The 19,024-nt window shown below is 38.2% G+C and overlaps 1 protein-coding gene across 2 annotated transcripts in view; it reads left to right on the forward strand.

Annotated features, from left to right (window-relative positions):
* LOC137265117 (arylsulfatase J-like) overlaps positions 1-11,343 on the forward strand; it is a 48,279-nt gene extending 36,936 nt beyond the window's left edge. For both annotated transcript variants that reach the window (XM_067800422.1, XM_067800423.1), the window contains 2 exons: positions 9,935-10,086; positions 10,339-11,343. In XM_067800422.1, the coding sequence (XP_067656523.1) occupies positions 9,935-10,086; positions 10,339-10,598 (412 nt within the window). In that variant the 3' untranslated portion in view covers positions 10,599-11,343. The remainder of the gene's footprint in view (positions 1-9,934; positions 10,087-10,338) is intronic.
* The last annotated feature ends 7,681 nt before the right edge of the window (positions 11,344-19,024 follow it).

A 19,024-nucleotide genomic window follows, 5' to 3' on the forward strand; every position in this document is an offset into this window, starting at 1 on the left:
TCTACACTGTGCAGTATGTTACCCCTTAAGTCTGCTTCTGGTAAACACGAGCCTCATCGCGAAGCTTAGAAACTTTGCTGGAAAGCTCAAGAATCAGTGACTTTGTATATATAAAGCTGGTTGTTGTGTTGACGACACACAGACGGACTTACACTCAGAGTAATACAGGAGATGTGTCATCATTCGGCCAACCTACATCTTTCTGCCTCTTCGTCAGGCTTGATCTACATTCAAAACAGACACTCCTGTTCCTGAAAGTAACGTTTATTAACCGTAACAAAATTGGTGTTCGTCCGGGATAGAATTCATTTGACGTTTGAGACCTGTTGTCAAATTTATTGCATTTCTTTTTCAATTTTGCAACAAGTTAATTGTGGAAACAGCTAAATGGTGTTTGAACTTGAGAAGTTTATTAAGTCCCCTTACCTTGAGACAGTCAGTCAACTGCGCAAATTAGATTTGTTGCAAAGTTCTTCACATCTCAAACTTGATGCCAAACCTGCAACGAGAAAATTTCAGATTTTGAAAATTGAATTGAATTACTATATTGACGATGGGAGTTTTCGAACAAGATGTTTTGGAAATGGTTCAAGGGGAATGTTCAGACCAGTTGGAAATAGAAAAAGAAAAAGTTTGAGATGGAGAAGGAAATAAAACAATACAAGTGAAAACGTTTGAGATGGAGAAAAAAATGGAAAGAGATAGAAAATAAGTAGAATTGAGAAACACGAGGCATAGAGCTTGAGACTTATCAGTGACATTTAATGTTAAGATTGTCAGTCTTCTGAAGCTTGAATTTTACAGACAGACAGGCAGTTTTATTCGGTAATATACGGGCTTATGGCCCAATTTACAGTTGAGATATACTCCGTTTATAATGTCACGTGAACACAAATTAAAATAATTATCTAGCAATAAATATATGTTTTAACAAAGTTGCAACTGAATGTATAAGAAGAGGATTTTGAGATGTTAGTAAATTTACCATTAACATATTGTTTTTATGGACATGTTTAATATGTGGAAGATATCTCTCTCAGATCTTTATATTTATCGCAGACTAATAGTACATGAAATTCATATTCAATACAACCCAATTTACAGTTTGCACATTTACTTAGCTCAATATCTTCTTGTTTATGCGTTCTGGAAAAACTGACATTGAAATTGTGTAGGGAAAGTCTAAATTTACACAATCGTACCAATCGAGATATCGAACAACTTGGAGCATTCACATGTATTGCTTTTTTTAATATCTTTCAAAAACTCTTACAGTTTCCAAGCTCGGCAGACTTCTTTATATCCTCACATATTTTGATATTATAAAAACGTTTCTTCATTTCACAACAGTTTTTATATTCCATTTTGGCATCCACATATAATTTTAAGTTTAAGTCACATTTAAGTTGTCTAAATATGTTCAGTAGAAAATATTTCCTCGTTTTTAATTGACTACAGTTCTTATCAAACCAAGGTGGTTCCTGCGGCTGGGGTTTCCGGGTAACTGTATCATATGCTCCTACATGTACTGCACAGTAAATTAATAAATCACTTAGCTGCCCTACAGCAGCATTTATGTTCTCCTCCAATAATAAAGTAAATGTGTTAAACATATCTATGGCATTGTTACTGCGGAGATAATTCTGATATGGAATTTGACAATCCACAGGAAGCGTGTAACTCATCCTTGGATATAATTCAACTTTTTGTAAATTCGGAATATCATTTTTATTTACTGAAGGGATAATATTCATGAGATAGCATACCAGTGGAAGGTGGTCCGAGTCCGTGCGTTGACAAACTTTCATATCTACAACATTATCGAACATATTTGAAGATAGAATAAAATAGTCAACAACACTAGATCCAGCATGTGATATATACGTCATGTTCCCCACGATATCTGACTTACTTCTTCCATTAACAATATACTAAGTAACAACATACTAAGTACCTTACATAAATGTAGTAGGTTTAAGCCATAATCCAGCGAATGTCGGGGGCAAGAGAAGTAGTCGGATTTATAGTCATCCTCAACTGGTAGATAATCAACATCATCACCTATGATATAATCAGATTCATTTCCAGTTCTGGCATTGAAGTCGCCACACAATATAAATTCCGACTACTCGCCATGATCATTTACAGTATCGAGCAGTTGTCGCTCTAGAATGTCAGTCCCACGCTCTTCACTATCTATATAGGCTTGAATTTTAAGTGCCCTGTAAGCTTCCACTGTAAGGTTACCTTCTAAAGGCTTTGTAGGATTACGTTATGGGATTACCTTCTCAGTGCCTTGCAGACTCACCTTCTCTGTGCTTTGTAGGTTGATCTTGGAGACTAAACCTTGTGGCCCTACCTTGTCTACGTCTTGTAAGCTTACCCTGTCGGCTTTTATTGTCTGTGACTTGTACGGGTACCTTGTCTTGTAAGGAGAATTTGCCTTCACTTGCAATGTACATTCAACTGGATGGTGGTCTTACTCTCCTATCTTCCTGCATAGTCTAAACACTGATTCTTTATGCCCACAAGACCAAAGTACCCATCGATGACCAAAGGAAGTCATTTTAGGTGCACCATTGATGATTGATACATTTTCCAAAAAACCTACACATTTGTCTAACAAATGAGGAATGGGAAGAGATGTATTAGTACCTTTTCATAGGAATATCAAAGCAGGATTAAAATGTATATATGAGTTTGAGCAGTTAAGGGAATGATTGCGCTTTAGTCATCTACTATGCAAACTGCACCTTGGACTGATGGCTTAGTTTGGGCCCATATGTGGGCTGGAACTGGGGTCCATATGGGGACTGGAACTGGTCAGTGATCAAAAGGATTTGTGTTTAAACGCATCTGAATGAATAAAAGCGCTGTGTCGACGTTGGCTTTATGTCACATCAGTTGATGGTTTTGACATGCTACATACCATATCAAGATGCCATTCACTGTTGAGAGTCTTGCAGGACAGGTCTTCAACATGCATTCCTATGACTGTCAGGAATTTCTCTTATTACTCGTAACTCATTCAGGCCGTATGCGCAGCAAATTAATTAGCTCCTAACAGGGAGAGCAGCGTATGGGCGGTGATAAAAGCACCTCTTATTCAGCAAGCGCCCCACATATTCGTCAGCAGAAAGCACCTCTCATTCAGAGAGAGAGACTGACATGTACGTTTTACAATTTCGTATTGTAACTATTTTTTCAATCAATCTAGTAGTACTGATAAAAAATAGCTTTTCTTACGAGAGAGGTTACCTTCTGTGCTGTTCAGAAGAAGTATTAAACTGTTTTGATAAGAATTGCTAGCAATGCCATAGGCTTATACAGGTAAATGAACACATGTCTGCGAGATAGGGGATTATGAGATGTTGTTACAGGAGGTAAGTGTTTGTTACTCGTCATTAGGAGTGAATACCAAAATACTATTTTTGCACATTGAATAAACTGTGACAAGGTTACAAAACCTTCTTCTAAATTAATCCACTCATTCGTTGTAATATTTCATATAATGAATCGTAGACATAATTAGAAATACTCTATTACACCCATGTTCGTATTGATTTGAAATAAAGTTAGACCTAACTCAATTGCAACTATTGATTTTTCGTAATTCTAAAATTGATAATGTTACACAATCGAATATGAAGTGATAACTCTTGCATCAACTCAAAATGTATATATTACACATAAACCATACAAAAGTAACGGAAGAATTTTGTTCAAACTGTTGAATGTTTCATGTTGATATGAAATGTGATTTTTCAATGCAGTTTACATGAGCATTGTGTAAGAAACATTTGTATTTGATCTCTGTAATTATTTGATCCAGTGTAATTATCACGTGTTTCAATGAACTAAGTCTCTATTGATCCTTCTGGTGTCCCCCGCCGTGATATTGCTGGAATATTGCTAAAAGCGGCGTAAAACCAAACTCACTCACTCACTCACTCACTCACTCTATTGATCCATTGTCAATAGAAGCAGACTAATATATCAGTTACGGAATTGATACACATGCGTATATTTATTCAATTAGACAACAGTAATGAGATTTTTGAACACCTCTTTCAACATCGAAATAATGCATGTCCAGTTACGCCCTTGATGGACGGTTTGACCCGTGACAAGTGTAAAGCAAACTAATGCGCTGTAATATCACTGGACAACCTGTTTTATGGAGTCATGCCCAATATCAATCTCCCGAACCTCGTTTGCATTCAGTATAAATATAGGCATGCCCGTCTTCATACATATTTGGTGAGATTCAACTGCAAGTGTATACATTATGATATATCTGTATCGTGCCACTTTTTGAATTCTATAATACATGTACCTCAATTAGAATATTCATTCGTGACAATGTGCAGATTATATTGAACAGTTGAGATACAAAACGCTCTATTCGGGAACTTTGATGACGCCCCATCCTATGGCCCTTTGTCTTATATATGTGTAAGGAATAGTATTATTCAATACGTATACAAGTATGTTCGTATGATAACGTGTATTTTCTGCATTGAATCTAGAGGAAGCAAAGTGCCTAACTGTGAATCTGCTCCACGTAAGACAGAGACTAGCGTATTATTACTTTTCCTTAAAATATTCAGTGTACATTAGCAATGTATTAGCCAAAAAGCTTCTTTCATAGAAGATTATTGAGCATGTTCATAAATTCTTCTTTACTGCCATGGACATAGATGTTTTGCACAATTTAAGTTCATACAATGATATGAGAGGACAATTTGTTTAAGCATGTCTCACGCCTTACGTACAAAGAATACATACATATGTTGAGAAAATATAGATGTAAACACCACCAAAAGTCTACAAGAGAAAGTACAATGAAATTACGTAAAACGTTATATACGTGATATGCATTCACACCTGCTTTCTTTCAACATATATCTTTACAACATAATTAAAGCAATTAAACAATCAAGACCTGTTCAACAGACGTTACAGTTTCCTGTAATCTCTAAAATCTGCCAGGAATATCAGGCATGAATAGCCCTAATTAGTCTCGCTACAGCGAGCCATTCAATCACCATGGGGTTCCAGGTGTTGAGCAGTGAAGTGGCTCTCGGGCTTAATGTAACCTCCATGCGCAGATGCACATTTTTCTTTTCCATAGCAGGACTCTAAAACCGTTCAATATTTTTCACCAGATGTGCCTATTAGATTGTGTAGTGGTGTACTGGTGCCTTTTTGTAGTTTTGGTATAACCAACAGAAGGTTTTATTGCATGTAATTGATTTATGCCCACTTGGGTGTCCCACTTCTTCTGCATCAGATCACGGATATACGATCTAATGGTAGCTTTATAATCAGTGTAAGGAATAAGAAGTGGTGTCACAGACTTGTTGAGTGCTGCCTTGGCAGCAAGATCAGCCATCGTGTTACCAGAAATGCCAACGTGGCTGGCTAACCAACAAAAGACGATGTCGTATTGGCCAGTAGCAAGTTCATTATGCAATTGAATAATTTCAATTAAAAGTGGATGTTTGCAAGAAGTGTTTTTAATAGCCTGAAGGCAAGAAAGAGAGTCTGAATAGATAATATGCTGGTTATGTTTTGGATGTCTTTGAATATATTTGAGAGCCGTTAATATGGCGTTAGCTGCAGCTGTGAAAATAGAACTGTTGTCGGGCAATCTAGAAGATATTGTTCTGGATCCAATGAGAGTGGCACAAGCCACTGCGCCACCATCCTGTATGTAAGGACCCATCTGTAAATAAGGATTTAAAACTGCTATATTTATGTTTTAATCGACTATATTCTTGTTTGTATTGTAATTCATTAGTTTCTGATTTTTTAAATGTAGTGAATGTTAGATCGACTTGGGGCCTAATCAGCTGCCAAGGAGAAGAAAGAAGACAGGAAGGAGCTGTATTATCCAGCTCAATGCCGGCAGCAACAATAAGTGGTTTCATTCTTAAACTAAGAGGCGGAACAAGAGAAGATTTCTTATTACATAAATCCTCATACAGAGGATAGAAGACACTGTTATATGCAGGATTTGACTTATTCGAATGCAGTTTTGTTTTATACTGTAAAGCTAATTTTATACGTCACTGTTCAAGAGATGGTTCATAACCCTCGACATACAGGCTGTCAACAGGTGAAGTTCGAAAGGAGCCAAGACAGAGTCTTAGACCTTGATGATGGACTGAATCTAATAGTTTTAGGTTGCTTTTGCAGGCTCCACCATACATAATGGAGCCGTAATCAAGTTTCGAGCGAACCAGTGATCGATACAGATGTAGGAGGGTAGATTGATCCCCTCCCCACTTTGATCTGGAAACAAATTTTAATAGATCTAATGCCTTCAAGCATTTATTTTTTAGGTATTTAATGTGTGGAAAAAAGTTAAATGGGAGTCAAAAAGTATACCCAAGAACTTTGCCTCCTTTACAACTTTGGTGGGAGTGTCATTTAAAAATATTTCAGGGTCTTTATGTGGTTTGTATTTGCGGCAGAAATGTATACAATTAGTTTTGGATTTAGAAAATTTAAAGCCGTTTTCGAGACACCATTTATCTATTTTATTTAAACATAACTGCAGTTGTCGTTCAATTGTATGCATATTTTTTCCACGACAAGAAATATTAAAATCATCCACACAAGAGTGATCCATCAATTCAGTCATTTAAAACCTTTGATAGACTGTTAATTTTAGTACTAAAGAGTGTGACAGACAAAATACTGCCTTGTGGGACACCCTGGTCCTGAGTATAATGGTCAGACAGGGTAGAACCCACGCGTACCTGAAATTGTCTGTCAGTTAAAAACTCGGATATAAATTGAGGCAAACGACCCCGTAAACCAAAATCATGTAAATCTTTTAAAATGCTTCCATGTCGTATCATAAACTTTTTCTAGATCAAAAAAGATTGACACTGCATGCTGCTTGTTAATGATGGCGTTCTTAACGAATGACTCCAATCGAATTTAATGATCTATGGTACTGCGATGTTTACGAAAACCACATTGTATATTTGTGATTAAATTATTTGACTCTAAGTACCAAGTTAGTCGGTTATTGACCATACGTTCCATGGTTTTGCAAACGCAGCTAGTCAAGGAAATAGGCCTATAATTTGAGGGATCTGTATGGCCACGGCCAGGTTTAGGTATTGGTACAATAATGGTATTACGCCAGGATGGAGGAAATTTACGAGATGTCCAAATATCATCAACAATATTCAATAGTGCCTCTAGACAGGATTCAGGTAAGTGTTTCAGGAGTTGATAATGAATGTTGATCAATCTTTAAGACTATGGGTCTACATTTAGTGACAGACTTTCAAAAGCAAGTGAGCTGGCCCAACAAAACTTGAAAGTTTCACAAGCAAAAATGAAACAAAACTATGACAAAGTCAAAAGTGAGAACTTTGTGGTGAGAAAGTGTTAGTTTTACTTCCCATCCCTTGATATCAAAGTCCATATGTTGTTGACGAAAACACAGACTATGTTGTCCTGATGCCTGGCCATCATAAACAAAAGAGGTTTTGTCATGTAAACATGATTAAGTGAGTGAGTGAGGTTAGTTTCAAGCCGCGTTTAGCAATATTCCAGCAATATCAGGGCGGGGGACACCAGAAAATGGGCTTCACACATTGACATGATTAAAATATATCATGACAGGTTAGAAACCAAACATGTATTGCCACACTCTCCCCAGTTACTGATTGTACTAAAGACAATGGTGCACATGTTGACATTGATGATGGTGTTGGCAATGTGAAGTGTGATGACCTTAGTGATAGTATTTCTTCATAGTTAAGAAATTGTAATTCACGTCTATCTTGTGAGCAGAAAGTTCAAATGTCATATTTGATTCATTAGTTCTCTCACTTATTTCCTGATGTGCCTGGGCGAACTTGTGTTGCTAGCCATGACATAGATGTAGGTGGCGCTGTACCTGTAAAGTAACACCATATCAGATGAATCCTGTGAAACGTGAAATGGTGCGGAAGGAAGTGAATGATGTGCTGGACAGGACAATGACATTATTTAACCCAGTGACACTCCCTGGAGTTCACCATGTGTTCTTGTGCCGAAAAGTGTTCGAGGTGGTTGGCGCTGCTGTGCTGACATGAAAGCTGTCTATCCACTCTCATGAACTGAGTCGTATCCTATTCCAAGATTTGACAATTGCATCGACTGCATTGGTCGAGATAAGTACATAGGTGTGTTTGACTTGTTGAAAAGCTTCTGGCAGATTCCTCTCACAGACTGTGCAACGAAAATATCGGCATTCGCTACACCAGATGGACTACATGAATACAAAGTGATGCCTTTTGGTCTGCAGAATGCACAAACGACGCTCCTGAGACTCGTCAACAATGTCACATCTGGTTTTGCCAGTGTCAAAGCTTAAATGGGTGATGTCAAAAGTTACAACATGGTGTTGGAAGACCATCTGAAGTTAACTCCTGTTTTCTTCGATAGACTGTCAGAAGTAAAATTGATTGTGAAACTACCCAAGTTTGAATTTGGGGAGGCACAAGTTGAAGTCTTGGAATATGTTGTAAGGCATGGCCAGGTAGAACCATTTCACGTTAAACAATTTTACATTTTCCAATACCTCAGTCAAAGAGAGAACTCATAAGATTGTTGAGTATGACATGCTATCGTAGAAAGATGTGTCAAAATTTCTCAAAGTATCACGACTTACAAACCTTTTTGGGATAAAGGTAAAATTCCAGTATGATAACAGTTGTCAGACTACATTTGAAAAAAAATCCCCAGTATTGCAGGCACCACATTTTGAGAAAGTGTTTAAATTGCAAATTGATGCAAATGATGAAGGTGCAGATGCTGTCCTGATTCAAGAGGATGATTGAGGAATTGACCATCCAGTTTGTTATTTTTCGAAGACGTTTGACAAGCATCAAAGAAATTATTCTGCCATTTAACCATTTAGAAAGAGACATTAGGTCTTTTGCTAACTTTACAACATTTTGAAGTGTACCTAGGTACCACTACTTTGCCAACTGAAGTGTTTACTGATCACAATTCCTTGACATTTCTTCATAAAATGAAGAACAAGAATCAAAGACTTATGAGGTTGAGTTTCACCTTGAAGGGGCTCAATCTCGTGATCAGACTCATTAAAAGCAAAGACATTGTTTGTGCTGATGCACGTTCCAGGTTGTAAATGTTTATGACTGGATGATGTTATATGTTTATATGAGAGTACTTCTGCAAAATGTTTCTCATGTTGTTCACATTAATGCAGGCCATGGTAAATGAGTGTCTGTTTTCTGTAATTTGTATTATTATTGATTAAGTTATATTTATCATTGGGTCACAATTTTTAGTTATGAGTGATAGTTATTAATGGTCATATTTCGTATCAAGGTAATAGTATTTTAGCGGCATGCCTTTTAAGATAGCGCTTTAGAGCTCCCTCCAATTAGGCACTCTTCTGCATATGAGTATGTGTTTTTGACTGTTAGTAAACACGAGCCCAATCGCAAGGCTTCGATGCTTAACTGGAATGCTCAAGAATCAGTGACTTGGAGTAATACAGGAGTTGGGTCAATCATTCGGCCTACCTACATCTGTCTGCCTCTTATCAAGCTTGATCTACATTCAAAATAGACACGCCTGTTCTTGGCCGCTCGATGAGTAACATTTAGCATAACTGTTTCTCACTGAAAACCAAGACTTTGGTGAGCTGATATTATATTTGTGACCCATTTCTTTAGATTCGACTCAGTTGCATTGTACTGGAAAATTCTGTTGTGAATCTTTGTATCTTGCTCTTGTCTGCTAAATACATAATATTGAATATGTTAGACTTGTCTTAGTTATATATTGCTGGTTCTGATGGGATTTCTTATACCTTTTGTCATGGCAGATTATTAATCATAACAAGTTTGCACTAGCTTTCAATGCAAAGCGTATCACTTTGCCATTCTTTCAGTGAAAATAGTGCCAGTCCAAGGACGGAGATCTTGCACAATATTGACCCCCTGGCCAAACCTCGAGGACAAAAGTTTTATAACAACACCTTTGATACACGGATCAGAGCAGCAATAAGAGTTGGGAAATGGAAGCTCATCACTGGAAATCCAGGTCTGTGGACACTCTTTTCTGACTATTGTTGTTGATCATCTGTCTATACATTGATTCAGCTTCCTCTACAGGTCACGACAAGCAGTAAAGGTCATATTGAAAAACCCGTGAAGATTCGAGTTAGACTTGGTTTTCAGCAAAACGTGCTTGCCATGAGAGATTCCATGTTTGGGAATTTTTTATGAAATTGATTTTGTTTAATTATGATTTTATTTATGATGCCCTCCCACAAGCAGTTCCTTACATCCTCAGATGAAACCTTCGTGCCTCCGCTCCTTGGTAAAGAGCCGAATGTGGAACGTGTTGATGCCTTGAAGAACATCTTGCTGTTCAACATACCAGATGATCCAAGTGAGCGCCATGATGTATCAGCGGCAAACCCAGACGTTGTCAAGGAGCTGCTGAACAGATTAGCCAACTACCAGAAAACAGCAGTCACCCCTGTCTTCCCTGACGCTGATCCCAAGTGTGACCCTAAACTACACGGAGGGGTCTGGACCCCATGGGAGTAACTGGCATGTACACCCGCCTATCGTTTGGCAAAATCAGGTGTAAGATAGCGTTAATTGAATCCATGAAGTCTTCATTCAGCTTAACAGTTTTTATAAGTGCTTTCTTGATTTAGATGATGTTGTACTCATGCTTTATTTCAATATCTATCCTGAATTCATTATGCCCTAAAAGTTAGTACAATGTTCAATGTTCAATGTTCATTATAATCAAACACATATCAATAGTAATGAGTATTTATGGTTTGTGGATTTAAACATATTCTTTATTACTGCCAGCATAACAAACAACCCTCACCTATATATCATGCATGATCTCTATCTATCTTTTATAGTCTTTAGTTAAAAAAACCCCTTTCATTAAGAGTCGGTAAGTAAAAATGTCTAAAACTGTAAACTAGGTGCTGTTGTACAATGCAACCTTAAGTAAAAAATCTGGGTTCAGGAATGAGAGTGCATGAAGACAGTGTACAGTGGTAGCTTTGCAGTGGTTTTGCGTTGCAAAATCTCACCCTGGTTTCACAAGTCATTTTTAAGAATGCTGGCTTGATGTGCAGTGCAGGTGTAAGCAGTGCTGTGATACAGGGTTACATAGGCTTACACACAAAGTAATTTATCCACAGTGCAACACAGATTTAGTTTAGATCTTGAAATATTTTCACTGAACTACAAATATATATGGCATGTCCAGTGCACCACCAATAACTATTTATTGCTTAATATCCTACCAATAAAATAGAGCAAACTATTTTCGTGTTCATTTCATTTTACGAGACTTTTGATGATGGCAAATGTGGGTTACTTATGCAATCATCAGTTGTATTTCCAACAGGATGTAGGAGTCTTTTGAGTGATGAAGGAGTAATCATTTGCTTGGAACGCCGTGATTCTTTCAACGAAGACGTTGACATCTATTAAATCTACACGGTAACAGAAGCATTTGTGTACCCTCTCATCTAAGGTTTCACAGTCGATTGTGTAATGTTGCGCTCATTAGACATGTGGAATGGTCGTCGTTTTGACTTCTAGTTTGCCACCACTACACCCCTACTCATGGGTTTGCATAAACATACTTTAAATGCTACATCTGCATTACTTGGAGGAGCTGCGATGCCGCTATATAAATGGTTCTCTGTTCAATGTGATGCTAATCCCGACCCACACCGTCGACATTGATTCTTTTAAATAATAAACGTTCTTCTCAAGAATTGCAAAAATTCAAGCATCTGTCAAAAGTGAGACTAAGAACAGGTCACCAGATTTCATGAAAAAAGGCAAGCAAAACGTAAGTACAAATTCAGAAAATCGACTGTAAAACTAAAATGGTAGCTCCAGCTATGGGAGGGAACATACACCTTACCTTCCAGTAAAACCAGCAGTGAGAAAATAAGTTTCAGATGAACGGCCATGTTGAATGAATCCACGTTGGCGGTTGCAACTAAAACCCTCTTCTCTTCAAAGTTTCCAATGGCATTTCACACACACACTCTAAACCCACATGGCTTATCTTGGTTACTGGACCCGTCCAACCCGAAAAGATTTAGTCAGGTAAATGTGTCTTAAGCTAAGAAGAGTTGAAGTGAGATGTGGTTTAATGTTCGTAACAATGCTCTTACCAACAATAGGGATATTGTTTTTGTGGGTTTTTTATTATAAATCGCCATAGTGCACCCTCCAATGCATGCTCATGTCAGTGAGAACATGTGGTACAAGGAAAATGAAGAGTTACTGGAAGGCTTAAGAGAAAAAAAGTGTCTTTCTTGAAAGGATATTTTTTGAAAGAATCAGTTTTTAGAAAGTTTTGTGTAGAGTGGCAAAGAGCTTCATAGGAGCGGAGCAGCGTGTTGAAAACTTTTCTTTCCGTACAGGAGAGGTGAACCGGGGCAACTACCAGCAGATGCTGATCTTGAGAACGAAGAGTCCTGGATGGAAGATACTGGACCAGGGATGATAGATATGTTGAGACACTTGATTACGACTCACACTCGACTTACTTCCTCACACACAATTAATCTGCCGATACTAGTGTACTCAACACATTTACTCATAGTACTCACTTGTCAGTGACTTTCCTGGAATAGCCAGGCTGACCGCAGAATTCCTCTTCTCTCTTCCGGAGTAGTCCTTGGACGTAACACTCCTGAGTATTTCATAACTCAGATATTGAGCCACGTAACGCTCCGTTTCCACCCAACACATTTTGAATGGCAGCGCCACATCCAACTTGCCGATCAACTAGAACAGGCTCTACACAATACAAAATTGTCGTCGATTCGAGTGGTCGATTTGTACCATTTGTTGAATTCGATTTATGACTCAGACTCGGTCGAATTCGACGGGCCTACCCGTGTAAGCCCGGCTTTAGAGACGAGGCACAGAACTTCTGAAGTATTTGCCATCATGATGACATCATGAGTTGTCTTTTTGTTTGTTTCTTTGTTGCTTAATGCTGCACTCTTGGTACAGGTGTTTTAATGATAAGTCCGAACACATCGCCAGCGAAAATGCGTTACAATGGCATATGCCAATCAACCTATTGAACCTCAACACTTGGTCACTTTAGTCGCTTTTTATGACAAGCATTTGTTGCTGAAGGCCAATCTAACCCGGATCTTCACGGGTAGTGTTTTCCTGTATTGGTAATTTTAGAACACGTAGATACGTGTACCATCTACCAGCTGCACATGGATACGCAACACAAACGCTGAACCAGCTCTTACTTTCTATATCGATCAATTACCGGTTCTAGGCTGGGTGACCAAAAGAACCATTTCTTGGTATGAGGCTACCATACACCTTTGCTGCTTGAGCATATAAATGACAGAGTTGAACTGCAAAGTTAATTACCTTCTAGAACATCAGGATATTAAACAATGACATTGTTTCTTTATTGTTGAAATGTCTGCCACAAGAACATTTTGGTCTTTGGTCTTGTTTGATGCAGCTTTCAGCAATATTCCGTAAATAATCGAGCCTGGGTCGATCTACGCAAATGGGATACAATGACATCCCCACCCCGTTCTCTTAGAATAAACATGGGCGCGGAAGAGAATTTAGCCCGGACCTTCATAGGTAGCATTGGTATATGTATGTTCTCAAAACTACATGGACAATGTCAACTGATTAATTATTTATATGTACTGTATAAGAAAATGCGTATTTAGTGTGAAAGCACACACTCTTTGTGTCAGTCACAAAATCAAAATACGAAGTTCTTGTTCCTTGGAGAAGGCGACATTTCGGGTTTCATTAAAGCATTGTCAATATACAATGTTCTAACCGTAGTTTCGACTAGAATGCACAGGAAGTTCCCAGGGACAAAACTCTGCTTGTACGCGTTTTCAACGTAATGTATTGTCATGAAATCAACTTACAGTCGGTCTCTGGCCTTTGACGGTATGGCACAGAACCTTTGAATGGCCGATTGGTCGAACGTGTAAGCGAAGAATATAAACATTCTTCCGAATAGCAGCGTCCGGAATGAGTGACGTGAGGAGTTAGGGTCAAAAGAGGAAAGATATATATAGAGATATAATAAAACGATCATCAACTGGACGCACAATACAAAAATATTAATATACGGAAGTATTTGTTTTGGTAATATTTATCAGCAATATTAAAAATTTACAACAACTATCGATTCTGGATTATACAAACCAGTGAATAACTCATTGTGAATCAGTGTGTCTTGTCTGATTTTTAAATTACTGAGCTTGAAGTCCTTCGCGATCCTTTCAACCCCTCTTAATTCTAATAGTTACGTCAATGACGGTATCCTTCCACGTTTATTCGCCAGCCACCATGTTGCTCCCATGCCACCTGCACCATCAACTGTAAGTACACATAGAGCAATCAATATGCTTTTATAACGATCCATACGGTAATTACCGTAATGATTCCATATAGTGCCGCTAACTCTATTCCATGTTACAAATGGTTCATTGTAATTATTCCGCTTTGACGGGACAGTGTCTATTCTTAGTATTCAATCTGTTGAGATATCTGTACATTGAAAGTGATATCTTCTCACAGATGAACCCAGTAATAGAGAACGTTTCAAGAGGTAGACATTAGTATATCGCAGCGTGTGTTTCCGTCCAGAAATCTGGACAACCGAAAAAAACCCACAAGTCAGTAAAGCTATGAGTTGCTTGATATTCCATAACTTCATAACTGTGACTGGCGGTGGGTTAAATGAGCAGTTGAAATGACTCTCACTTCGTTTTACACTCTCAAAGTTTAGGAAAACCGAAATGCGACCGAACATAAGAAAAAAGTCATCAGATGCCTCCACGTCTTCGAGGCATGGGGCAATATAAAAACAAAATGTGAGTGTCTGCATTTGCCACACTGACAGAATCTGTCCATTACGGACTGCCCTGGGACCGACTCAACTACATTTCATTTCGAGGCGTGAGCAGCGGCAATATGATGTCTTTCGGTCTGAGTTGGCCGCAATTTGGATACTAACAGAAGTAGGAAAGATGTTTACTGTTGAAAGGTTTATTGTTGAAAGTGGATTTTCGGGAGTGCTATTTCAGACTGCAATTGAGAGAATCTGGATTACAAAGCAAGTTTTAATGATAAATTAAGAACAATTTTGTCCGGATTATGGAAAAAACGGATAACACAGAGTGCGGATTTGACAGATTCAACTGTACCAAACACATAAAGTAAATTATCAAATATTCCCGCCTCTATGGCAGGGAACGATGAAAACAAAGCATAATTTTTAACATTGGTTACAGACCTATATGTGTTACTCTATTACTTACGAAACGAAAACAGATTGATGCAACAAATATATCTGCATTTGTTTCTAAAAAGACACTGAAGCACACATGTCTGAATTTACTAGAGTTTTCATTCCCCTGAAGATCATGTTTAGAATTGATTTTCAGCAACACATGCATATGCTTGTCGTAAATGGCGATTATGCAATCGGGTGGTCTGGCCCGCTCACTTGGTTCACACATGTCATCGTATCCCGATTCCATAGATCGATGCTCATGTTGTTGTTCTTTGGGTTGTCTGGTCCAGACCCGATTATTTACAGACCGCCGCCATATAGCATAAATATTGCTGCTTGTGGCACAAAACTGAACTCACTCACAGGTGAACATAATTACATGAACGAGTGTAATGTAATGTTATATAGTGTTACAGTGAAAAGTTTGTCAATACAGTCGCTAGAATTGTATAATGGTATCTTGTTTGTAGGGAGGGATCCGGGGTGTTGTCGTGGCTGATGTATTCCAGACAATTATCATCATCGTCGGTTTGATAGCTATTCTAATCAAGGTAAGCTATTGTCCTGCAAAATACAAACACAAAGGGGCAAAAGCAAGTTCCACTTAAAACTTTAAGCGACGGAAAATATAGAAACTACTGAATAATACTATGATCAAAACAGTCTCCGAAATACTGAAAAAAATCTGGTTGAAAACATAATTGTGATGAATATTTGCATAGCTGTTTTACTTTTGTGCCCAGAAGAGTGTGTTCCGTCGGACAGACCAGTTTTGTTTCACTGCTGTCATACCATACATATCTCTGCATTGACCATGAAATATCCTGACACCCTTTTACCATACAAAACCATTAAATATATTGTTTAGAGTACGAACAGCCACATGCGTCATATTTTCGGCTATCTGCTTAGTGCATTGGTGATACAGGCGGCGTGGAGATATCGCTGGCGTTGGCCAAAGAAGGCGGGAGGATAACTCCTGGGAAGTAAGTATCTGATCACTCACATGGGGACATCGGGCAATATTTGACTAAACATCCTTACATTCGACCCTTGTCGACGATGTCTTGGTGAATCTCGTTTTTTTATTTCTCTCCTCTCGTCATTACATTGAAACAAAGGCCATGGTTTCAAATGTCTGTTCTTTATCTCTGCAGTTTTGACTTCGACCCCCGAGAACGTCTTTCCTTCTGGGCACTAGCGATAGGAGGGGCATTCACATTCTGCGCTTACTCATTCGATCAGTCAGCGATTCAAAGGATTTGTTCTTTACCAACTATTACTAGGGCAAGAGTGTAACTTTCTCAAAATTATCCATTTTGCTTTACACTACCTGTGTTACCTGTAAACCTGTATCGTTGGGGCAGTTCATTATCCGAATACCTTGCAATAATACTTTGAATCTTTTCACGTTTACATCAAACAAATCCATGGGAAAGGAAAAAGGTGAAACTGAAAGAAGTAGTGAATCCTTCTAAATTTACAAATATTGACATGCTTTGTATACATATGAAGTTTAGAAAATTTAAAAGTATGTGAAATTGTAAATTTTGTTATTATGACCTTTATAAAATTGCACATTTAAAGTAATTTCTCGTGTTGTGTTCCATTGTTTGAACAAGACAGCATGCCTTCAAGCAAATCCCAAGGACTTAATGCCAGATCCAGATTTGTGGCCAGTTGTAACAGTGCCAGGTCACAAGTGTAGACCGACAGGAAATTCAGCTAGGGTAGAAAATATCCTATGTCAGACATTCTTGATGAGATGCCTGCTTGTTTGTTAGTTACTGTGTTTATGTACCACACTGAAATCAGCAGTCCTCTATCATGTAATGACAGCCTTCACATAACCAGGACTGGAACGCACAGTCCAGTTGTTGCATTCAATAACATCGAACTACACGTTTCGGATGCAATGATACGCCACCACCCAACTCGTGGAGCTCTACTATCGACCCATAGCGTCTTGTCAAAGGTTTAAGCCGCGCCGGAGCTGTCAATACTCAATACTCAAATGAACTTTGCAAACTTCTACATTTTAATTGTTTTCCTTATGCTGGTTCCTCTGTTTGGGAAAGTCATTATGCCATATTACTTGTTCTGGTATGATACAACAAATCAAGCCATGGGTGTTAATGTATCTCTCCATCTAGACATTTTGGAGAACTACTCGAAAGTATGGAAATTAAATATCAATCTAGACAAGTCAAATATTGTTGTATTTGGAAAGGGAGGGCATATCGCTTGTGGCGAAAAATGGTACTATAACGGCATTTCAATGCAAATAGTTCCTGAATACAACTATCTTGGAATACGTTTTAATTATACATTGAATATCGGTAAAACTGCCGTTGCCCTATCGGTAAAAGCGAAAAACGCTCTGGAAAATCTACTGTCATCACTCTATGCATTGGCGCCAATAACGCCAAAAATGTTTTATAAACTTTTCGATGCACAGATTCGACCAGTGCTTTTGTATGGGGCAGAAATATGGGGTTTCCAGACTTTCGAACCGATTAAAAATACATCTGCTAGCATGTAAGAAGTTCCTTAATGTCAATATTGCAACACCAAACTGTATGGTGTATAGGGAATGTGGAAGATATCCACTATACATAATCTCTCATATTCGTTGTATTAAATATTGGCTCAAAATACTGAAAATGCACGAACAGCGTCTACCCAAAAAGTCTTATAACATGTTACTGTATCTTTATAATATTGGTTATGTTACATGGGCATCTAATGTAAGATATCTGTTATTTTCGTATGGATTCGGGTATGTGTGGATTTTCCAAGGGGTCGGTAACGAGCGGCTGTTTATGAACGAATTCCGTCAAAGAGCCGTGGATATGTTTCGACAGAATTGGATGAATACCCTTAATGTAAGTTCTAGATTTGATGTATATGGATCCTTTAAAACGTTGATAGAACCTGAGACATATTTGACAAACACTACAAGCAAGAAACTTAGAAATACAATTATTAGATTTAGACGTGACTTAACAGATATAATAATCAATACTGGCCGTCACAAGTCACTGGCTAAACATCTAAGATTTTGTCCGGTCTGTATGGCGGATATCGAGGATGAATATCATATCATGTTTATATGTGACGCTTATACCGAGTTAAGAAAGGAGTACATTCCACAGAAATACCTGCGTCACCCTACAAGGGAATCACTTATAACAACTCCATCATCAAAAGACGAATCTGTCCATGTTAAATTAGCTCTGTTTCTAATACATTCATTGTCGTTAAGGAAGAGTCTCATTTCGCCTGGTAACTAATTTCACAATGCTATGATGTTTTTACGCTTTGCAATCATGTCAATATGTTGTCTGTCATTATAACACTATGTATACGGGCCAGAGGCCTTATGTACTATAGACCATCTTGATCTTGATCTTGATGTGTCTCTCCTTATCGTATTATGTAGCATTATGAATATATATATTGAAATCTAATGAAAACATTGCGCCACCTGTTGAATATGGACCCGTGGGGTAGATCTTCAGTAAACAATGCTTGTCGTAAGAGGCGATGTGGTCAGGCTGGCAGATTTGGTTGACACATGTCATGGTATCCCAGTTGTGTAGATCGATGCTCATGCTGTCGATGACTGGCCTGTCTGGTCCAGACGTGACTGTTTCCAGATCGCCGCCATGAAACTGAA

The sequence above is a fragment of the Haliotis asinina genome, chromosome 15, assembly GCF_037392515.1.
Source record: "Haliotis asinina isolate JCU_RB_2024 chromosome 15, JCU_Hal_asi_v2, whole genome shotgun sequence".
In the NCBI taxonomy this organism is placed as follows: Eukaryota; Metazoa; Mollusca; class Gastropoda; order Lepetellida; family Haliotidae; genus Haliotis; species Haliotis asinina.